Source organism: Phaethon aethereus (genome assembly GCF_964289735.1).
Source record: "Phaethon aethereus genome assembly, chromosome: Z".
Lineage (NCBI taxonomy): Eukaryota > Metazoa > Chordata > Aves > Phaethontiformes > Phaethontidae > Phaethon > Phaethon aethereus.
In genome coordinates, this window is record NC_138577.1 from 78,586,777 (window position 1) to 78,611,168 (window position 24,392).

The 24,392-nt window shown below is 45.1% G+C and overlaps 2 protein-coding genes across 2 annotated transcripts in view; one reads left to right on the forward strand and one right to left on the reverse strand.

Annotated features, from left to right (window-relative positions):
• The window catches only part of ECPAS (Ecm29 proteasome adaptor and scaffold), a gene marked incomplete at both ends in the record, with an annotated part of 62,447 nt that extends 47,559 nt beyond the window's left edge, over positions 1 to 14,888 (reverse strand). Inside the window, 4 exons of the mRNA XM_082013810.1 lie at positions 157 to 273; positions 5,992 to 6,122; positions 14,436 to 14,480; positions 14,867 to 14,888. Coding sequence (XP_081869936.1) covers positions 157 to 273; positions 5,992 to 6,122; positions 14,436 to 14,480; positions 14,867 to 14,888 — 315 coding nt within the window. The remainder of the gene's footprint in view (positions 1 to 156; positions 274 to 5,991; positions 6,123 to 14,435; positions 14,481 to 14,866) is intronic.
• A 1,653-nt stretch (positions 14,889 to 16,541) lies between these two features.
• Positions 16,542 to 23,318, forward strand: DNAJC25 (DnaJ heat shock protein family (Hsp40) member C25; the record flags this gene model as incomplete). The annotated part of the gene is made up of 4 exons (XM_082013025.1): positions 16,542 to 16,853; positions 18,344 to 18,496; positions 20,190 to 20,660; positions 23,196 to 23,318. The coding sequence occupies 4 exons, from the start codon at positions 16,542 to 16,544 to the stop codon at positions 23,316 to 23,318; spliced, it is 1,059 nt and encodes a 352-aa protein (XP_081869151.1).
• Positions 23,319 to 24,392: the final 1,074 nt, after the last annotated feature.

Consider the following 24,392-nt stretch of genomic DNA (forward strand, 5'->3'; position numbering starts at 1 on the left):
TTATAAAGTTGAGTTTAAAAAAAATCTCTTAAAAACATCAACCTCATGACAATAACATACTTGCGAAAACTGACAGAGCTAAATACAGGAGCTTTGAAGAATATTCTGCTTGTTACAAGTAAATCAGCAGCTATTCTTGGAAGAACAGACACTTACAGTGACAAAAGACACTGCAGAAGGATCTTGATATTGAACTAGCAATGTCTCTACTGGAAGCTGAATTTTTGGACGACTTTTGATGCGTTTATTCAGATGAACCAGCAGCTCCATGACCTGACAGGAAGAAAACAAAAAACGTGAAAGAACCACCATTAATTTTACTCCTTTGGATTCCACACCTCACCCTCAGTCCACTAGGCAGGTCTATTATAAACAAGTCAACCGTGAGCTTCCTGATTATTTAATCTCTAAGAAAATGGCAGCCATCATTTATTGTATTATTTTGAAACCACTCTGACATGTCTCAAGTCACTGTTGACAAACACATAAGTCCCAAACCATGCCACAACTGATAACTTCCATCGACAGAAATGTCAGGAAGAAATGAATACTGAGGATGACCAGTTCTTTCTACACAGTTGGTTACTGTCCCTCAAAACTGAGCCTGGCTTGGAAATCTGCATTGCTGCTCTATCTTGTGGCTGTAGAGTAACTCCATTTCACAATGCAGAACAAAAAAACAATTAAAAAAAACCCGTCCACAATAAAGCTACCAAGTAAACGTATGAAAACTGTGTTTGGAGTGGAACAATACAGAACTGAAGTCCTTCGAGCAAGAGGAGAAGCCAACAGGAGCCCCATGAATGTCAGGCAGGAGTAATGTGCAGCCCTGTCCTCGGCAGGCAGAGCCTGGGCAGCAATGCCCATGCAGCCAGGCAGCAGCTCTGGGGGGATGGCCCTGGGCTCGGGTAGGCAGCGAGCTGAGCAGGGGCAGACTGTGTTGAAACAAGAGAGATGCAGAATGGTACTTTCTCATGATGAGGACTCTCAAGTAGTGCAGCAGGGACCCAGAGGGTTTCTGTGGTCTCTATCCTCAGAGGTTTTTCAAGACACATCTTAATAAAACCTTCAGCATCCTGGTCTGAACTTGTAATGGAACATTTTAAGCACAATGTTGGTCTGGAGACCTTCTGAGGTCCCCTCCAAACTGAACTATCCTGTGATTCTACAATCTCATGAAATCGTTTCTTAGCACAGCATCAGCAAAGTGTCATTTGTATATCCACTAAATGAGATACTACAACTGAATGGAGGAACTTGGAGAACTACAATCTCCACTCTGGAACAACAGGTTCTGAGAAATCACACTGAACACTGGCACCTTGCTCACAAACCCTATCAGATTCTCAGCCAAGGTGGTGCAAAAATTTGTGACTTTAAATGGAGTCAGCTCAGCTCCAGTAAAACCAGACAGAGCCAGTTCTAGATGCATGTTGACTTCAAGCAATTCAAATCAAAAAGCCAGAGTGGGCACACTGTCCTGTGCTTTTGATGGCTCATTACCTTGGTCATAGTACGGTGAAAAAGCAGCTAAATTACTGTCACTAAAGTTTGTCATAGAAGCTGCAGAATCATATGCTTGCTGAGCTGCATGTGAGCTAAGATACCCTCTTTGCATCTGCTCCATGACTAAGTATCATGCAAAATAATGTCCAGATGTAATCCAGAGAAACTGCTTAGCTGACAACAAGCATGTGACTGAGACCAGAGATAAGCTGACAGCTATAAAATTTTGCTGCTGCAAAATTGTTATAACAGCAGTCACAAATTCCTATTATCTTAAGAGCGGAAAAAATCTGTCTGCACCCACTTTTTTGTGAAGGAAGAGAAACAGAGGACTACAACAGTGTTTGAGGAACCTATTCAAATTAACCATGGCGGCTGGTGAAAAAGACATGTCTGGATTTGGGTATGTGAGGGTCTAGCTCATGTCATCCTTCTCTAATAATTAATATCAAATCAGTGCACTAAGAATCTCATTTAGCAGTACTTTAACTGAGCTGCATCAGGCAAATGTCTGCACTTCCGAGTACGACCACCTCCAATGTTTTTGCTGGCTTCACATGGGCTGCATAAAGCCACACAGTATCCAGTGTGGCACAAACACTGCCAGTGCATCAATACTTCTTGGAGCACATCTGAACCAGCAGAGTGAATTTACCCTGGATTAGTTCTTCACATGACACCGTTAGGGTAACTGATTTGGTAGAAGACACCCTGGAGTTGAATTTAAGTCATCCGTCAAACCATGGCCTGAAGACAGATTACCTGTCCAGAGTAAATGGTAGAAGGTATAGGCATTGCAAGCTTAGATCTGAAAACATATGAGGACAATTGAGTTCAAATTACTGAATGTTGCAGTAACATTGACCTGACGGTCACAAAATTAAGGGCAGGGATAAGACCAACAAAGCAGTATATCAAAGCAGCAGGAAGAAAAATGGAATTTTAATTTCCCCTTTCCATTCTAGCAGTACAAACTCAAGGAGAAAGTTAGTCTGGGGAGTCAAGAGTAAAATTAAACTGTAGTCAATCCATCTATGTACCAAATGAACTGCACTGTCCTTCTAAGTTGGGTGAAAGGAAGTCCTTGAACAACTGTATTGATCTACACTTCAGCAGCATACTGGCAACACACGGATGTCCTTTTTTGCTCATGTACCTATACTATCCAAAGCTACACTGTCAACTCAATTAAAATGGTGGAAGTTTTGAAACCCCAACTAACTATGTCAGCACACTTTGTTGTCGCTGTTGCTTTTTCTTTTTTTTAACCACTACAATAATTGCAGGAGAGAGACATGATGTGATGGTAGAGTTTCGTCACTGCCTATAGTCAATCACTGGGTGAATAAAGAGTTTGTCCTTTTCTTTCTATTCTATTTCATCTACTTTATTAGCCTTTATTAGATTAGCTTTCCAATCGCCTGAGTGCTCACTTAAAAAAAAACCCACATGGTTTTGTTTTACTTACATTGCCTTAGCATGATTTTGAGGCTGGAGTTAAGCAATAGGGACATTCTTTGTTGTCCACCAGGCACTGGGAAGCTAGGTATTTATGTTTAAAAGTCATTAGCATTTGAAAATGCATCAGACTTAAGACATTTTCCCACCACATTATCAGCAAAGTAAGAGCAAGTAGAAGATTGAAAAGCTGACTTCTGATGTAAGTAAAAGAAAAAGGCAATGTGCACATTGAACAGATTTACCTGCAGGTTATACACTCCACAGTAAATCTTCACTGATGTTCATGAGAATAAAAACCTGACAGTCCTCCCCTCCCCTCTGTCTCACTGATAAATTATTTTGCTATGTAAAAACAAACAAACAAACAAACTCCAAACGCATATAGAGCCTTCATGTTACATTTTGAATTTATTATGAAAACAGAATACTGAGAGAGTCAAATTTCCTTCACTGATACAGCACGACCAGAATTCAGGGTAATTTCCTTAACTGCAATGAATTTGACAAATACCAAGAAGAACAGGGAAGTGCTGTAATTGCTTATAACATTATCATCATCTTGTATAGATAAAAATCTATAGTTTAAACACATAGAAGGAAGAAGGAGTTTTATTTCATTATTCATTCTAACACAAAAACTACAACATACCATAAGAAAGCTGTGTGATTTTAAGAGGCCTCTCAAAATTTAAATTTCAAAGGAGTAGTCATCCCCGTTTCCTAATCTCACAACACTCCAGAAAAGACAATACATTCCAGCTTATGGAAAAAAAAAATCATATAAAAATACCATAAGAAATTTTACTAGCTCGTTCGATGCCTTTCTTCACAGCTTCAAGTGCACATGAAAGCAGGTATTCAGAAGACCCCTCTGTCTGAGTTGGAGTACCTGTCCTTCAGCACAGTGGAACTGCTTCACATCTATGGATCCATTTTCATGTAATCACTGCCAGGACCACGTTTTGTGCAGAATTTTTAGAAAAATCTGCTTTCTAGTTACTTGCAGGTTCTGAAATCTACTTTTAAATCCACTGAAAGCATGATCATTTCCCTATTTCTACAAGACAAAGAGGGGATTATAAAACGCTCTTTTCCACCCACCCTCCCAGCCTCACCCAAAGGTCTGTCTGCATTCTGCTCAGGGAGGTCTGGTCCGCCTCTATCACCAGGCAGCTCCTTCTGATGAATAGCTGCAGGGACAAGAATTCATCCTTTGCTTTCTGATCCAGCTGCTCAAATCTCTTATATTTAGCTACTGCTGCCCCATTTGCCTCTTTTGGTCACATCCTCCTGGCAGAACAGGAAACACAAGCAGGTGTTCCTCTGCCTGAATCCAGACCTGGTCAGATCTCTTCGGCTGTTAACACTAGGTTCAGTGATCCCCTTATGCAAGCCCACAACCGCTGTTGCACAAGACTTGTGCAAGAACACAGGCCTGGGAAAAAAACAAAAAACTGCTAGTAAACAGAGTCCAGCTTCCTGCTACAGAAGGCAGTTACATCACTGAATTCCTTCATGTTCATATTAAATTCCATCTTCAACATTGTTTGGTCCTTGCTCGGCCACAGGAATAGGGGGAACAACCAGTACCTGGTGTCAGGGAACTAGGGCCAGACACAGTAGCCAAGCAGAGGGGAGGCTGCCGCAGCTTCCACCCAGGAGAGGCATACATTCACCAATGGGCTTCACCCCTAGAGATCCACACTTGCTCCTCCCCAAATCACTTGGGTCCATCCCTCTCCCTGCCTTCGGTTCCTCCACTAAACATCCCATTACAAGGCTTGTGCAATCCCAAAATGCTCTTCCTCTGCATCCCACTGTGTCCACTATCCCTAGCACCCTCTCAGTCCAAAAGATGTTACAGCATTGACTCATCTCGACAGGTTTCATGCCCAGACAGTGGGACTAGGGGTCTCCTGACACAGCCCTAGGAGGGACCTGGGCAGGATGCCCCTTCCTCTGAGTCTTTAACTTGGGTTCCTGCCTGCCATGGTGCCTCTGTGTCCCCCTGGGCTTGTGGAGACGGACCATTGATGGGCTGATGGCTCCTACACTGGGCCTGGGAGTAGCTGGGGCAGGGTGTTACACAGGTTTCTGCACTTGGTGTTGTGTCTCTGTGCTTCTTTGTAGGTGTGCAGATGAGCTTTTATCCTATAATGTAACAGAGGGAACTGAACTCCCCAGGTACATATTAAATTCCACCTCCAAAACTGTTTGGTCCTTGCCTAGTTACAGGCATAGGAGCAAGGAATGAATTCTGTGATAAAGCTGCCTTCTATACCAGGGAACTGAATTAATTCAGGTAGATATCAAATTCCATCTTCAAAATAGTTTGGTCCTTGCTCCTATTCCTGCTATCAGACAAGTTAATGACATCAATGAGCCTGTCTTTGTGGGCTTTCGCACAGCTTGCCTCACATGTGCCATAAGTCAGGTGGATGCACAACAGTCCTAACCTGAAAGCCAGGGCAACTGCCTCTAGGGCAGTAAGTGTTGGTCTCAGGCTAACTCATAGCTAGCTGGCCTCAAGTGGAAACAAATGCAGGCTCCACACATCTGCAAAAGCCACACATCTGCAGAAGACCTTGCTGATACAAGCAATGACTGTTTTCTTTAAGCCCTAACAGTTGTAATAAACCCATTCTCTATCAGGCTCATGACAACTTTCCCTCAAAAAGTTTCTCCACAGAGAACATCCAAGTATATTGAATCACGATACATCAGGTGTATTTCCTTCTCCTTCGTTGCGCCAGGGGAGGTTTAGATTGGATATTAGGAAAAATTTCTTCACTGAGAGGGTGGTCAGGCATTGGAACAGGCTGCCCAGGGAGGTGGTGGAGTCGCCATCCCTGGAAGTGTTCAAAAAACGTGTGGATGTGGCGCTTCAGGACATGGTTTAGGGGACATGGTGGTGCTGGATTAATGGTTGGACTTGATGATCTTAAAGGTCCTTTCCAACCTAGTGATTCTGTGATTCTGTGATTCATCAGGAAAACATACCATTATGGTAAATTGCACCCTTACCTTTTTACGAACTCCTTCTTGCGTGCTGGACAGCTTGAGAAGAACAGGGGGTAGGAACTTGGAAATAATATTCTGTAACTGCTCATCTGTTTCTGCATGGCCAAGACGCAAGAACACACGTTCAAGCTGATCTGCAGTTAAAAAAAAAAAAGGAAAAAAGGGAAACTGGTTGAAACTCAAAACTGCTTGGAGCAAGAAAACTTTTCCTGAACATTCCGAAATGGTTTATAAGAAATGCTGCACATAATTCTTGAAGTACTTGCATCTCAACAGCACTCAGCACAGATCCATCTTGTATTTTTAACACTAATCAAGCAAAGTGTTGATGGCACAAACCAGCCTGATAGCTTCCAGTACTAGCCTCCACAATTACATGGAGACCACTCCTATGCAAACCAGAAGCAATTAAGATCTCCTATTGCTTCACGGTGTGTTGCAAATAGAGGCCAGAAAATATCCAGAGGTGAAAGGGAAGGTTAGGATCCCCAAGCCATTCCTGCCCTTTCTGCTTTTGACAGCAAAGATATGTGGCTGTGGGGCTGCTAACTTTTGAAAATGTGCTCGGTGTGATCTGCATTCAGACCATGATGTTTCGTATCTCCACCAGTTAATCGGAGGGCAAAAAGATCTGGCCAATTCTTGTTATTATTACTGTTAAGTTACAGTCATGCACAGGGACCCCATTGTTGTAGATGTTGTGTCAACAGAATAAACCCACCAAGCATGTACAACAGAACCCAAGACCAACTACAGTCAGTATCACAGAGAGGAAAAAGTCTAGGCAAAGCACAAGTTAGAAGCTTGGGGCAAGCCACACCATGGCAGTTACATACAAATAAGCAGGCTGCACACCTGAAAGCACAAGATCCAAAGCTACAAGATACAAGGTGAAAAACAAGTTCTTTGAAAGTTTGAGACTACTATTCCAGCATAAATTTGATACTCATGGGAGTATTCATAGGACGTCATGACACAGGCTAACCTGTTCTGTCCATGACTTCGGTTAAACCACTTAGGTCTTTCAGAATACAAAACTGTACAAATGTTGACTGAACCAGTCACTGATTTGTTACAATTTGTTGATCTTTTTTTCCAAAAGACAGCATAATCATCAACAGGAATAAGACTGCAAGCATGAAACACAGGACCTGTTGCTGGAACTTAAAACACAAAGCTCCTACAGTGTTGTAACCAATTCACCTTCCTCTAGCCAGCAGGTCTCCCCCCACCAACACAGGAACACCAAAAAAAATTTTTAAACATCTGCAAAGAGGTAAAAGTTCCAACTCCTACAAGATCAAGGGAATGCGGGGGGAAACAATAACATCTGCTGTCTCATGAGATAGCAAAAGATCATTTCAAGGAAACAGATGAGACCAAAATCTTCTGTCAGCAGCTGAAGCACAAGGGCCGAGGACCATCTCTCTTTATAAAAAGAATAGAAGACTCCCTATTTTAAGTGCCAGCATGCAGCTGTCCCTATAGCTAAACCAGAAGCAAAGTAAAACCTCCCTGGCAGAGCAGCATTCCCAACTGCCGGACTGAGAAGAGTTCTTGTGCATGGGATCAGGAGTGTCTCTCCTCCACAGTGCAGCACTACAGGCCAGATCCACAGGCAGCAAAGAGACCCAGGGCTTTGGAAGGGACTACAGGTCTTCAGACATCCCATGAGCAGGAGATCACTTCCCCAAAGACTAATCAAAGACTCCCCAAAAGACCTGTTGCACACTGAGATCAGAGGGAGACGAAAGAGAACCCTCCTTTGGCGGCGGAGGATCACTGAGCTGGCTGTAAAGGACTGCTGAGGCAGAAAAGAAAAAGCACTGGTACAGGGCAGAGGTAAAGACTGAGATGAATGAATATAGCTGGAACTTAATTGCACAAAATGGATGATACAGCTCTAGCCAGCAAAAGTACCATGATGCAGCTGCCGAAGCCTTTACCGCCCTGTTTTTAAATCTGTGCTATCCCTGCACTAGGAGTCCTCACAGCATCATTCCACCTCTGCCAGCTGCAGATTAAACATAAACATACCACTTCCAACATTTTATTTTCTGCTAAGCACATACAACAGGCTGCTGAAAAGAGAGAGGACTATGAAATTTTACTGTCAGGGAAATTACAAGCTGAAACTCTGCAGCACCTACAATGCAAACTGACTTGCGAGTCAATCTCTGGTTTCAGACAGATTTCATGGAACAGTCCAGGCTGTCAGCTAGCGAACAATTTCATGACATTTAAATCATATTCCTTTTTTTTTTTTTTAAGTCCCAATTCCTTTTCTCTTCACCTTCCTTTTCATGTCATACTTCCCTCTTCCCAAATGATCTCCCCCTCCAGCACCTCCACAGTGTCTCACAGCCCCACCAGCACTAGGGGACTGCTTAGGCCATGCCAAACAGATGAAATAAACAAGGAATGAAAGTATCAAATCTTTCCCCTTAGATGTGGAAGTCCAGGAGATCACTGCAGACCAACCATCGTCAAGCAAGTCGACTGAGGAATCTTGTCAACAACATGGTCCTTCATGTGGCAACAGATCAGACTCAAGTGTAAGGAAACACAACTGAAGTTATTTCTAAAGCCATTTGTTGTAGCCACTGGACTACACACACCTTCCTAACAGCACACAAACCACTCTACATGTGCCCACAGGCAGTGCAGCAATGCAGTGAATTTCAAGCATCTACCCTATATCCAGCTTCCTCCATTATCCTGTTACAAGCAGCAATCAGAATTGTAATAATAATAGAGATTGGGGGGGGAAGCTATCCCCTTGTTTATGCTGCCTGTGAGATACATTTATTACTTTTCCCAGATCTCTGCTGCCTAGTCAGTTTAGAGCCCTAACATTGCCATTACGTATCCTTCCCTTAACCACAAGCACAACAGGATTCTTCAGCAAATTCAAGGAGACTAGTCACCTGGCTGCAGTTAAGAAACTGGACAGAATTTTGTCAGAGCACTCTGCTGTGCTGCTGATGCAGCAAGACAGGAAAACGAAGAGCTATAAACCCTCCCAAGTATTGCACATCAACCATTTTCTCCCCAGTTTTTATTCTACTAACAATTAAGGCCATCTTTCAAGCTCATGGTTCTAATGATGGGAAAGCATAAATGCTAGAGATTTAAAACACCACACACAAGGGTCCAGGAGAGGAGCTGGGGACACAGTACCTTGGACTCCAATACTGTGTCCTACCTCCATGAGTGTTGCAGACCTGCTGGCTAGCATGGGGCAAGCTCCTTTCCCTCTCTGCCTTACGTCTTCTCACAGCCTTCACCTAGCCTCCCTGTCCAGCCTGCGCCAGCAAGCAGATCACTATGCATCAGATATCAAACAAGACAAAGGGTTTGCTCCCAACCCATCTCACAATCCCACATCGGGCATCTCACAGGTTTTTAAGAATGAAGCCAAATACCTTCTCCACCTAGTTTCAGAGCCCCTACTGTTGACTGCAAAACTGCACAGTTGTAATTTGGTGGGGGGGACACACCACTAGGTTATATGATAAAATAAGTAAAGCAAGAGGTCCAAGTTGCTTTACTACATACCAGAGGAAAAAAAGAGATGACACGAACAGTTTTGAATAAGCCTTATCAACTGAAATTAACTACTACAGCAATCTTCTCACAACTTGACAGTAAGAGGACTGAATTTTAATGAGAAAGCTTTACACATCTCAGTCTACCTTTGCTGGCCAACACTACACTTAAAATGCAGTCCATGCAATGACACACTTCCCATAATTTTTCCTTTTCGAAGTTGACTAGTACAGTTAAAGATAATTTTTAAAGTTTCCTGGAATAAAGCAGTAATGGAGAAATGACATTTAGTAAAGTATAGCTTTATTCCCATCTAAAAAGCCAATGCTTAAGAGAGCTGAGATTTTACAAAGGCTTCTCCTTCCTCAATCTCACATTAAACAAATTTAGTCCTGTAATATTTCCTTGGTTCCCAACTACAGCACCCTCTGTATTAGCTAATTATGTATGTTTATAAAATGACTTCCATAGTCAACCAACTGCAGTTCAACCCTGGTGAACATGGGGCTGGAGGAAGAACTTGCTGTCAGAGGCAAAGGATCAACATTTAATGCAAGTTTCCCTTTACAAACATGAAAGCTGGAAACAATTTCTTGGATTTAGAAAGATGATTGCTATGGCACCCAGAATCTGCTTATGCACTATATGCCAACCACATTCCCTGTCAGACTTGCCTGCTACATTAAAAAGCACCTGAGAAATCGTCTGGTTTAATAAGTAGTCTTAGAAACACCATATGTGTGCCACAGCTGTAAGAGTCAACATTTTACTATGCATTTAAAAAAAAACACAACCAAGAATGAACTGCATAGGTACAAAAATTAATACCAGGTAGTTTTATTTTTAAAATACATCAATTAAATCTATGCAAAATTCTTAACAGATACTTGTGTATTTTGGCACAATTACAACTTCTTTTCATGCTGCTGTCTAGTATTTTCACACAGTATTCCATTTTTTGTGGTGTTTTCTTGGGTGGGGGGGGAAAAGTATTTACAAGAGTATGAACATAAATATGGAGAATTTAACAATGGGCATTGCATATGAAGAGATGTTCCCTTTCACTATATGTAAAAGAACCTAAGTGGCAGGAAAACAAGATATATCTTTGTATCACTGTTTCTAGCAGCAGTGTCTAATTTGTGTCAACAGACATGGTGTATTTGGAATTTGAAATCCCAAAGTTACCATGGCAATGCAGTTACCTATCTGCGAGAAAAATGTATGTTTCACTTCTGGTTCTTTCCAGTCTCCATTTAAGACTACAAGGAGGAATACAGGTTTCAGCACTTATGACCACACCTCATGCAAAAAGGAAAGAAATAGATTTCAAAACACAGATAATGCATACAAATTTTACAACAGAGTCACACAGCTCTGACCTGTGCTTTACAAACTTCCAAGTCCTGCAACACTAGCCATAAAAGGGTCAGAGTTCTTTCTAAGCCTTGTTGCTACAGAACTGATCTTGCGGTCTATCAAGCCAAGCAAAACCCCAGCCTGCTCACTGTAACATGCCCCTTCTTCCCGTTCTGCTATACCGTAGCTTGCCAAAGGGAACAACTGGGAGGAAGACAAAGAAAGGATAGAGTAAATAAAAAAATTATAAAATAAATAAAAAAACAACGTTTTCCTTCCGTTAACAAGGGCCTTGCCCTTTTTTTTTTTTTCCGTTAATTAAAATCACAGAAGAGAACTTTGAATAGTTGGCCTTACTGAGGTAGTTCACTGTTTATCCATATTTTTATCAAAGAAATCTCCTCTCGATTCAGCTAAGCGCAGTTCTATTTCATGTGTCCAAGTTCTCCTCCTTGTCCTTACACAAGATAAAGAAGTAGCTCCCTCTGGCATGCATAGATACTATGCACAGCACGTCAGCTATTCTGCACAGACTCCTCAACAATGTATATTTGTGTAGTTGAGTATCAAGTAAAACATACACCCTTTTTTTAATGAAAGCTGACTCAAGAAACTACTGGGGACTAGGACATATCAGGCTAACTGTACTTCACAATTTAACTGGTCACCACAAAAGCATCCCAGGAGCCAAAAAGAGAGTCCAAGTGCTCTGCAAAACAGAGCAGGGAGTGAACAGCAAAATTCTGTGCAGAAAGCCAGAATTTATCTTCACTTTCCTGACAAGTGCCTGTTTGACAGGTTAGTGGGACTGCTACATTACAGCATTTCTAGAACTGCTTCAGTAAATCAAACCAAAAAAACCCACCAACCCTTCTCCATTACCTAAACTCTGTAGAACCATTACCTTGCACTAGCATCCCCCACATTTTTTCCAAAAGGCCCTATACCAAATAAAGAGTACTTGGACACAGGAGCATTTCAATTTCACTGCCTGGATATAAGCGGTAGTTTTAGGGGCAGGTCCTTGCTACAGCAAAAGCTCACACACATCCTTCAGACCCTCCAGAGCTCAGCAATTCTTTCTGCACTATTCCGCATGCACAAGAAAGAATAAAGTTCTTGTCTACTGTGCCATGACTAAAATAGGAGTCAAATTCTTGTTCAAATGGTATTAGACTCTGGGAGAAAATATATCTTTTATGATTACAGTAGCAAACAGTGAGTCAGGATTTGCTGATGCTATTCCTGGCTCTACCAGTAACCCACTGTGTGCCTAGAGCCAAATGACTTAAGGGGGCATTTGTAGAAGTAGGCCAGTCACCAGGTTATTTTACAAGATCCGACTCAGAAAGCCTGGAGGAGGGAGGATATATTATCTTTTTTCATCCTTTTCTTCCATTTTACAGAAAAGCTTATATAAAAGCTTGAATAGCATACTGAAACCAAATATTTGCAATACACCAAGGCCAGTTTACTGATTTTGCATTAATTTTTAAGCTGCCATATCTCCATTCTTTTGCTGCCTTCAAACAGTTTGCCCTCTAAAATGGTAAAGGTAACCTTATACAGGGTTTAAAGAAACAGTAGGAGTTATGAGTTTTACTGGAGCTATAGATCAAAACTTCCTATAGCCATGTGTATGAAGCAAGGAAAACTGGTTTTCCAATTTAAAACTAGTTTTCCAATTTAAAACTAGTAGTAATAACTCTTGTTATTTTGGGACTAATCATCATCCTAAAAAGGAATATATTTCTTTCCAAATACACTGAAATTTAACTATTTAAATGTATCAAAAGACAGTTATCCCACATGAAGGCTGTTTATTTGCCCTCTTTTCTCCACATGAAATTACTCTTTTTCCATTAGCTTTAATTTTTATTTAAGATTACAGTACTTTCTATTCAGTGACAGATGAGGTACTAGAGAAAAGCCCAAACCAAAACAAAACCAATCCACTCTCTTTCCTCCTCCCAGCCAGAAAATGACTTCTAACCAAACCAATAAAAATCTCACAATTCTGAAGGATGCAGTGGTCAAATTACCTGAATGACATCATATAATTATGAACATGAATCTTAATTGGTCAAATAACCTGAATGACATCATATAATTATGAACATGAATCTCAATCCAAGAACATTTGTCCTTTCAGTGCAAGCTTCACACAAAGGGCTGTGCAGCAACTGGCACATTACTGAGGATTAATTTTTTTCAGAATCAGATTTGGAGGCTGGGAAGCTAGATTACACATAGACAAAAGCCAAGGAGTTACAAGCAAGATCTCACACTGTCTGGTTTCACCAAGGGGAACCATGTTAGCACCGTAAAACTGACAATAGAATCTCTCGGATGACAGCAGCAGCGAGGTCTTTCACGGTCATGATTACAGTTTATGCCAGTTGTCAATGGAATAAATAGCTTGGCATTTGTATCGTGCAATTCAAGGATCAGTGTAACTGAAAGATCCTTCTTACTCCACCGTGAGATCCTGGCTCTTTGGCTACGTATTGGACATCCCCAACATTACCGACTGCCTTATTCCACTCAGCCTAGTTCCAGTAACACCTAACAAAGAGCAGGACAAGGATGTTATCTACACAGCAGCTCACCGGGAACAACCAAAAAACCCAAGTGACGCATCGCGTAGAAATGCCATAGAACTGAAAGCTAATAGCACAAATATGCTCAAAGTATTTCTTCTGCCCCTCCTCTCTGGTGGCTGCCAAGCACTATTTCAGGGCAACCAAAGGCCCTCTCACTTGGCTGACTCATACGTTCTCTTGCTGTTGCCTCTCCACGGCTAAGAACTAGCTCTGCTGCAAGGCAGGAAAAGCAGGGAAAGAAAAACCGTTCTTTACAGTCCCAGAGGACCCTCCAAAGAGAAGCTGACCGTTCACTGCACCAGGCCGCGAACAGTATTTGGAGGTGGCAAGGATGGAGACCTGGGCTTAACCCGGCGCGGGCTGGTCCGTCACCCGCCGACACAGGCTCCGGGAGGCGGCGCGCCAGAGGCCTGCGCCGAGCCAGCGGCGGCCCGCACACCGCGCGTCCATACTGCTCCGCAGCTAAAAGCCGGCGATGAAACAAAGCCGCGGCCGGCGGGCAGGTGCTGCTGCTCGCCCTCACGGCGGCGGGGCCCCAGGGGGCAGCGGGCGGCTGATGGACGCCGGCCCCCCGGGCTCCCTCTGGGCAAGGGGCCGCTGCCTCCCCCCCGCCGAGCGGGCGGGGCGGCCCCGCAAGGTCGTGCAGCGGGGGAGGGCGCAGGGCCCGGCGAGGCCGCGGCGAGCCCGCACTGCCCGCCGATGGGCCGCGGGAGGCCGCCCCCGCCGCCGCAGCCGTCGGCATCCGCTTCCCGACATGGCCGCCCAGGCCCGCCGCCGTTACTGCCTCGCCGGTCCGGGAGTCGTGCCCCGTCGCAGCGAGGACGCCGCCGAGGAAAGCCTCCCGGACCGGCCCCACCGCCTCACCGCAAACGCGCGCCCGCCCGTCCCCCGCGGAAACGGCGCCCGATCGGGAGCCCCGGCGCCGCGGCCACTTACTGAGCTCGTCCTGGGCAGCCGCGGCCGCCGCAGCCATGTTGCCAGCTGTGGATGGAGGGGAGGCGGCGTGAGACACGCTGCAGCCGCCCGGCCCCGGCCGCTCCCCGCCTCCCGCCCCTCTCCTCCGCCGGCAGCTCGGCACAGGCACCCGGCCGGCTCCCCCCCTTCTTCTTCTTCTTCTGCCTCTCTGCGGCTCGCCCCGACGCCAACCGCCGGGAAGGACGGCGGAGCCCGGCGGCGCCCGCCCTCCCGTCACCGCCGTTTTATATTTAGAAAGAGCTGAGCCATCGTCTCCCCCGCCCGCCCGCCCGCCCCCGCCGCGCACACGCACCGGCCCGCCGGCGCCGCTCGGGCGCGGCGGGGGGCTGTACCGGCCTCCCGCCCGCCCCGCGGCTGCCAGTGGGTCCCAAGGAGAGGGGCAGCAGACTGACCAGAGTCCGCGCTGACCTCCATGACGGCCGCGCAGCGGTCCGCGCTCGGCTGGGGCGGAGGAGAGAAACGGCCCAGAGAGCGGCGGACGGCGCAGCGGCGCCCCCTCTCGGCGGCCCGTGCCGCCGGCATCGCGCGGGCCTCGAGCCCCGCCCACAGCCCGGCCCGGCCCAGCCCCGGGCCCGGCCCGCAGCGTGCCGCTCGGCAGCCTTCCTCACCCGCCTCCCGGGCTGTATCTGCCACGCCTGAGGCGTCGGTGCCAGTGCTGCGGCTGCCTCCTGCAAGCACCTCCGTCTTCCGTGCTGAGGTGGCCGGGGGTCAGCATGCGTGACAAACACACATTTAGGAATACATTAAAAAAATTAAGAAGTTGAATACCGTTGCTGCTGAACTATTGTGTTCCAAAGTCATTAACTCGAGGGAGAAAGCTGCTTGGCACAACGCCTTACGGGCTGCTTTGGGGTTGCGGGAGAAAGGCGTGACCACTGCACAGCATCTTCCCCCCAAGCTCATTGGTGCCACGCGGGATCTCTGTAAGGAGCATGTCAGCAAGATGCTAAAGCAAGACACCGCCGCAGCGCAGCTGGCAGCAGGCAGCGTGGCGCCCATTTGCCCGCTTTTTAGTGCTGCCTGCAGATGGCATGGGGTCAGCTGGTGACCTCTGCCTACAGCTCCAGAGCCAGTCCCTCCTTGCAGATGTCAGCCCCAGGTAACATGGTGGCAAAGGACTAGCTTCTTTCTCAGCTCAAAAGAAAACGGGTGACAAAACTGTCAGTGGACAATTTTTGCTTTATTTGTTAAGCTCAAGGTCTGAGGAGCTGAATGTCAGCCTCCAGCGCTCGGAGGCTGGACTCCAACGAGCTGCAAAGAGGTGGAATTTTTCTGAGGAAGCAGATTTGGCACTCATCCATCTTGCAAGGAAATGTTCAATATTTATTCCTGCAAAAAGGAGATAGACAGAGGAGGCCAGAAACATGAGGTGCACACTCATTTCTAGCAGAAGAATAGCATGTGTTCTCTGACAGGCTGAGTTTTTGTGGCAGATTATTTCCAGCACCAAGCATAAATCTGATTTTCCTGGGAAAGGTCCAACGTGGAGGCAACGTTCCTGCCAGTCATACTGAAGCAGAGATGTAGTCCTCGTTTCCAGAACAAGTCTTTGGGCAAAAAACACATGAGAATGAAGACCTGCAACAGCAGCCGTGAGCCCAATGTACATTTTAAGGGATTTTAACAACCTCTCCTTTGCCACCGTCATCATGGGTGCCGTCATCAGGCAGCAGCGGTAGGTGCAGTGTCCCCCAGCACACCTTCGGCGGGGTACGGTGTTGTGTGTACGTACGTTGTATGTGTACGGGGAAGAATTCTGGGGCCTGCCAGTTAAATCACGCTGATCCGACACAACAGAGGCAGCGACAGCGGCAGGCCATGAGACCGCGCTGGAGCCACACGGCAGTTCAGGGCCGGCAGCCTCCCCTGGAAGAAAGAACCAACGGAAACATCTTGGAAGAAATCAGGAAAAAGGCTGGCACTTCAACCCCGCTTTCTGTAGCGACCGCCCTTCTGTCGCGATCCCGCCTCTCACGGCGGGCGCCGGACCCGCCCCCGGGGGGGCCCCGCCCCCCCGGCCGCGCGCCGGCGCCTGCGCACGGCGTGGGCCCCGGTGGCGGCGTGATGATGGCGGCGGCGGGCAGAGGGGCTGGGCCGGGCTGGCGATGGCTGCTGTGCCTGTGGCTGTGCGCCGCGCTGCTGCCGCGGGCAGCGCGGGGCCTGACGGAGGGCCTGTACTGCGGGCGGCGCGTGTGCTACGAGGTGCTGGGTGTCAGCCGGCAGGCCAGCAAGGCGGAGATCGCCCGCGCCTACCGGCAGCTGGCCCGCAAGTACCACCCCGATCGTTACCGGGGGGAGCCGGCCGCGACGGGCGGCGGCGGCCCGCAGGCGGCGCACGAGAAGTTCCTCCTCATCGCCACCGCCTACGAGACCCTCAAGGTGAGAGAGCGGGACCGCCGCCGCGGCCGGAGCCGCTCCGGTAAGAGACAGCGCGGGGGGCCTGCGGGGAGGGGCGGCGGCGGCGGGCCGGGGAGCGGGGCGGGCGGGCTCGCGGGCGCCCTGCCCCGCATCGCCTCTGCCCGCGCCGCCGCTTCCCTCGGCGGACCCGGTTTCGGGAGCGGAGGCGGCGTCCAAGGCGAGTCGGTGCGGGGCCGGGGCCCGCGCCGCCCGGGGCGGGCGTCTGTTCCCCGCGGCCTTGCCGGTGCTTACGCTGCCCGCCCCTGCGGGGGGGGCGGTTGCTGCCGGCGGCAGAACTAAGCGATCGCATGTGGCGAGAAGAAACAGCCTGGCCTGGAAACAGGCTGAGAGGCGTGTGTAATCCCCTGCCCAGTTTCCCTCGACGGCTGCGGCTCGTCCGCCTCAGGAGTGTGCGTCGCGGGGAGCTGGCTGAGACGTGGGGGTTCCGCCGGACCTTGGCGCTGCGCACCTCGCGGGCGAATCTTCCCGGAGGGAGGACCGGAGCCGCTCGGGTTGACGCCTGTGGGCATCGCGGCAGGCCCTGCAGCACCGGGTTTGCATCCCTTTGTGTGGGCCCAGCCGGCTTGCTTCCCACCAGCAGCCTGGGGCGGAAGCCCCTCCAGGTTAACAACCCTCTTCAGTAACCCGTCCAGGAGTGCAGGGACGGGATGCAGCTCTCTTGAGGATGCCTCTGTATTTAGAATTTGTGCTCCTGAAAATCCCTTTGTATTTAAAGTGAACCGACTGGGCTTGTGTCTCAGAGGTATATCTTTAAACAAAAAAGTCACAGTGGCTTGAGTAGCATGTGGAATCCGTAAGGGCAAAATATGTGTGGCTTGGCAAGGATGCAACTTGGGAATGGAAGAAAGAAACCTGTAAGTGTTTCAAGGCTGCGAGAGGGGAGAAAAAGGGAACTATTTTGGGGGATAGGAAAGGAATGCGGTTGAGGCTGACAAAATTAGATTTCTCGTCTCTTAATTACATGGGTGAAAATGAGAAAGACTCCAAGAAGATGAGAACAATGAGGTTTTGAAATGGCCTTCCACTGGACAGATTCCACAGCCCTGCAAGCTAATTCTAAAAGATTTGTAAAACAATCTCTTAATAGGTCCTTCATCTGAAAATCTTTTCCTGAATGATAGTTGTTAACTCTAGTCTATCTGGATTTCCCATTCTGTACTTAAAAATATTTATTATGTGGATTCCAGATGCCTGTCTTTCAGTATTAAATGTCTTCACATATGCTTATGCATTTAAGACCGCATATGTCAGATGTGTGTGGGTAGATGAGTGTGAGAACAAATTGAGAGTATGAGAAAAGGACCAAAGATTTTCTTCTGTGCTTCATACTTGGTCTGGCTATTGCCAATTTTATAGCAGCATGGTCATTAACGAGGTGCAAACCACAGCTGTAACAGAGTAAGTGGAAACAGGAATCTGAACCTATGCATGTTTTTCGTCTCATCCTGCAGGATGAAGAAACACGTAAAGATTATGACTACATGTTGGATCATCCTGAAGAGTACTACAGGCATTATTATCACTACTACAGCAGGAGATTGGCACCTAAAGTGGATGTCAGAATAGTGATTTTAGTTACGGTGTGTGCCATCTCCATGTTTCAGGTAAAATCCCATGTTTACGTGACACTGCTCAGTGAGTTTCTGAACAGGAAGAGAAGTATTTGCAGCATTCCTAAGGTGCCAGGTATTAAACAGTGTCAGTGAGGAGGCCTGTCGCTGCCTGCTATGGTAAACTTCAATGTGGTGTCCATAACAAATCTGAAGTCAGGACGTACTGAGCAGATTTTTGATTTCCCTTGGTACCTTGGACAAAGGTCAAGGTTAGTTTCTTTTAATGGTGGGTTATGCCATAGAAACAAGTGCAGCTGTTCTAAAGTTACTTAGTTCTTCATGGCAGGCTTCGAATAGCCCATTCCTGAGCACAGGCAGGTGTAGTGCTCCACAAAAGCGTGTGTCAGTCTGTCAAGCTGCATAAGCAATTTTTTAAAAAGCAGACTGATTGCAAACTAAATTCAAGGCTCAATCCAGGTGATAGGACTGAATATTGGGAGTTTACTAATGTGTGAATCTTACATTGCAGTGTTTTTTAAACACCACAGTGAAGTCAGGAGAGAAGTGAATTCGGTTCAGTGAAGTTTGCTCTGAAGGCGGTAACAGGAAGGAAACAGCCTGTGTTTTAGATGAGAAAACTTGTGCTGGTGATGACACATATCTAAGTGGAAGAAGGTGCATAACTCTTTTCTTTAGCATCTATTAGGTTACTGGTTCAAAATGTCATTAAAAAAACCCAAAAACTTTTTTAAGAGATGAAGACACCACTTATTCTGTGGTGCAGACAGCTCACTTCTAAATGGATTTTGGAAGTTAAAAATATGTTGATTGGAATTTGAGAGCTTGGAATAATAAATTCCAATGGCATATGCAGCCAAATACTTAATTTCTCTTCAGACATACTTGCAATGGCAGAGTTTCTTTTCACCTCTTACTCTGGCGGTAAGTGGAGACACTCGCTTTCCTGCAGTCCAGCTGCCAGGTGACTGCAAATTCAGTGTAAACATCTGTGTAAACTGATTTGCCTGTCTCTTGCTTCTTGCTCTTCCTGCTTCTTGGCCTGCCTTAAGTTTGTGTAACAGGTATATGTCTGTCCTTTGTCTTGGTGGACGGTGTGAAATGCTGCTTTTTTAAAAAAGTTGCCCTAATAATACAAGTTCACCCCAGGCATTATATTTCTGGTTTGTTGTTTGGGTGGTTGGTTTCTTTTCCCCCCATTGAAATTCAGAGCATGGCTGGAGATTAGAGAGGGATGTTGAACCTTGTAAAGTCAATCCTGTCAGACTAATGAGATTTTCATGTACTTAATCCATGTTTAACTAACTGTTTTAAATGGGTAACAATTTCGTAATGAAATGTTCCTATACCAACTATGTCATAAATCCAAGGGGGCTTCTGAGAATGACTGGCACAGTCTAGCATTAACCTTCAGGAGATTACCATCTTCTCATGAACAAAACCAGTCTGAACAGTGTCAGCCTGTCCTTCCTCATCACTGTATATTGCTGTGAGATATACATCTACACATCTGTTTTCCAGCTGTCTAACTAATAAGTGTAGAGGAATAATTACAGCTTCTATAATACTGCAGAAGAAATACTGTTACCTTCAGTTTTTACCCTTCTGTAATGTAATTGTGGGTAAAGGTGTATGACAGCATTTTTTTTTTTTCATGGCAAACCTCCAGATAGGAATGTATCTGTATAAAAACATGTTTTTTACTTTTATTGTTCTTCAATTACAGTTCTTCAGCTGGTGGAGTAGTTACAATGAAGCTATCAACTACCTAGCTACAGTGCCAAAATACCGTATACAAGCTACTGAGATTGCCAGGCAGCAAGGCTTACTCAACAAGACTAAAGAAAAAGGCAAGAACAGGCGGTCTAAAGAAGAAATTCGTGAAGAAGAGGAAGAAATCATCAAAGACATTATTAAAAATAAAATAGATATAAAAGGCGGTTATCAGAAGCCCAAGATATATGATATCCTTCTATTTCAGATCCTTCTTGCTCCTTTTTACTTGTGCAAATACATAGTTTGGTACTGTTGGTGGATTTATTGTTTCACTATTAAAGGGCAAGAGTACGGTGTGGAAGAGAAGCTGTACATCATACGAAGGTACATGAAAATGTCTCAGTCTCAGTTTGACAGCCTAGAAGATCACCAAAAAGAGACCTTTCTTGAACGGCAACTGTGGATACGAGAAAACTATGAGGTGGGTAGCTCTGGTGGAAAAGCTAATGTTAGTGATCCTGCACTCCCAGAGTTAAGAACAGCTGTTCTGTGAAGGTGCTTGGGATGCCGCTGTGTGAAGCATTGCTTCAATTTTAGCTATTGCTTTCTAAACTGAAAACTGTTAGACAACCATTCGGTGTGTTTTATTTGACTTCTTATGCCCATGGACTGGTAGACAACAGCTCCTGACCATGCCCATGGGTATGGGATTTGCTCTGTCAGGGGACAACTACCTGTGATTGTTAGGGAATCTGTGCATACAAGATTTAGCTGAATCTGGTGGAAGGCTTTCTTATCACAACATGGTGTGACAAAGTTACAACTGTAGGTTGAAGACTGTTCTCCAAACAGTAATAATTTTTAGTAAGAATTACCTGGATCATCTGAAACTCCTGTTTCATCAGTCTTCTAAGCCATTAATTCCTAGCTCTTTGGATAGTTCTTTGGCCTTCCGTGAATCAGGGACTGTTCTTGCTGTGCTGTATATCTATTCAAGTTCAGATGGTATATGAAATACTGTTGGGCTCAACTGCTACTCTTGTCATGGACAGCCAGTTACTAAATAGTCAATATGTAATTTATTTTTTTTTAAGCTTTCTGTGAGAGCAGTGAAAGACCATTAGCCACAGCATGGAATTTGCAGTCCAGAATGGCTTCAGATGCTGGAGGGCGGCAGATGACAAAAGACTTTTATTGTTCCACAGAAGCTCATCTGCGGGCCATCTGGGTGGGAGGTTTCTAGAAGAGAAACTGAGAACGTGAATTTGGCCTGCTCAAGGGGAAGAGGAGATGTTGCTGCTGCTCTGCAGATGCGATGCTGGGAAAATAAATGGGGTGGTGGCAGAACTTCCTTTTCTGCTGGCAGGGCACCAAAGATAAGAGAATGCTTCTTTAAAAGGAGGTAGGAGTAGATTAATCTGGAAATTTGGAGAGGAAAATAGCAAAATTGATGCTAATGTAAGGAAAGGATTAGCTGACAGGCACATACACATGTTGAATTATGGTGGGTGTGCTAGAAAACAGTCTGGAAGTTCAAAGATTGAGTAATATTACTAGTCAAAGCAGATGTTATCTGGAAAAAGTAATAGGATGAATATTCTGTTGCTGTAGAGAAAAAAATAACATGGTTTGGGATGAATGCTGTTTCTAACTGGTGATGTTTTCGTTACTGAATGTAAAATAGCCGTATTTGACAGAAGTGAAGTCTGTTTAGCCCAAACTCATCTCCTGTGGTGGCCAGCAGTTGATTTTTAGTGATAAATACATGAAAGTTGCCCCTATATAGCAATATTTATCCAGTAGAATTTGCAGCTTTGGGACTTCCTGAAAAGGAAATGGTGTCTTCGTAGGTAATTGCTTTAATGAGTTTTTCTTTAGTAACTAGGCACTCCTTGAATGCATTAAAACTTTCAGTGTCAGCTGTGCCATCTGGTTATGTGTTCAGCAATACGTGTAGAAGACAGTGGTTTTTTTGAAGCCACCCAGCCACCTTCTCGTTCTTGTATTACTGGAAATGGAGACTAATCAAGCTTTATTCTCTTTTCTTGTGCTACCTGTGCTCCTCTGTATTCCTACCGTATCCTTACTTGAAATTTAGTCACATCTTTTGTAGGCTGAAAAATATGCTTAGGTGTTTCTTCCCAAAAGCTTCTCTGGTTCTTTGATCATTGGAGAAAGGCCAAGAATTCAATACAAGTACATCATGGAGCTCCACAATATTTTTTTTCCCCCTCTATTACTTTCCTAATAATTTGTAAAACCTGTATTATCACAGAACATTGAGCTGGTGTATTTATAAAGCCATCTCTAATAGTTTTAAAATCTTATTCATGCATAGCAGAACCTTAAATTTAATTCCCGTCTGGGAAAAAGTCAGATGACACTGAGGTAGCATAAACTTGCATGGTGTTGAGTTTTACACTAGCTGTGTCTACATAAACTGCCTTCCAGAATAAAAATGCAGATGCTGTTGCTTTTTTTAGATACTTGACTTTGCTGATCATTGTAGATGTCATTACAATGATGCCATTTCTTGACAGACTGTAATTACTTATCATTTGGTACTGCCAATACTTAATGTAGAGAAACTAACTTAGTTGAGAAACTCAATTAGGAATAAAAAGTTCCACAGCAGTATTCTGCCTAGACAATGACTTTGAAATGGGAAAGCAACTGAAGTGAGGCACTGAACAACTGCATGGAAAAGTAATTTTCTTTTGTTGAATGCGAGTATCTAGTTCTTTAGCAAACGAAGTCTTGGAGCTTGCAGCATCTTGCAAGGAGGTAGTTCTGCTCCCAGCAAAAATGCAAAGCATCTCAGCTACACCCAGTAGGCTCCTTGGCTGAAGGTTCTCCTATGCTTCATGTTTGTCAAGGTCTGCTTCTGTGTTGCTATTCAGTCTTCTGTAAAAACAATAAGCTGGTGCATGGCTGAACTACGAATGCTTACACCCCCCCTTGAGATTCACTTAAGCTATTTCTTCAGCCTTATTAAACGCTTTTGTCTGTCTATCAGGTCTATAAACGAGAACAAGAGGAGGAGTTAAAGAAGAAAATGGCCATGGATCCCCGGTGGAAGAGGTATCGCCGGTGGATGAAAAATGAAGGACCCGGAAGACTGACTTTTATTGATGATTGAAAGTTGCTGAACAAAATGTGTGCTAGTGTTGGAAGTGATTTGCAAAACTTTTCACTACATCATTCAGAGTTTTGTCTGCTGTGGCTCAGCAGTGATCTGAAACTCAGGAATTATTAAATCAGGCTGAAAAATAATACAGGTTTACCATTTTTATAAATCAGACCTATTAAACAGGTTCAGCTCAATGTATATATACCATTTACTTGGGGATCTCAGTGTGGAATTCATTATTCCAAACAATGTATTTTCTCTACGTATTTCATAGTCACGATCAATGGAACCATAACTTAGTCACTCTGAAAATTTTCTAGATCAGTCCTTGAAAGTCCTGTTTTTCCTTTTTAAAGTGAAGGGTTCCTGCAAGTGGACATTGGAAATGCTTATAAAGGATTCTGAAGCAAGGGCTGTTTTCTGTTTTCCTCTCTCTTTCCTCCTACTTCTCGATCTGATTTCTAAGATGCCAAATTGTTTTTTGATGTAGACAACATGGGGATTATACCGGACTTCTGCTAATAATGCTTCAGTTGGAAATGAATTTTATTCTTTGTGGGAATAAATGATGCATGACTGATCATTATCGTGATGCAATCAAGCCTTAATTCTTTCTTCTACAGAGTGATTCATGAAATAGTATGCTTAGGTCTTGCGTGGTTTTACCTTGTACATTGGATTGTACCTGCTTGTTCAGAACAAGTATACCAGTGAATATTAGTCTACTACAGGTGACGCTTCTTTCACCAAAGTATTGGTAAAAGGGAAAATGACCCTTTTGTTAAAAAGGGCAATTTTGATGCCTTATGTAAATAAAAGTTTATATAATATACATACAAATTTGTTCTAAATCTATTCTTTATATCTTCTGATCAGACCTCAGAGTACTTGCAATAAATAATGCACAGCAGCACACTGTGGTTTCCTCTCTAACTCAGCCCAGGTCAGAGTTTCCATGATTTTCTGGTAAAAGGGATTCTGTTACCGTATTTCTATACAGGAATTTTACTGGGGAAGGAGTAGGTGGGAAGCGTGTCCAGATCAGGCTGCTCCAGTCATTTATCACATCTGTAAAAGCAAGTT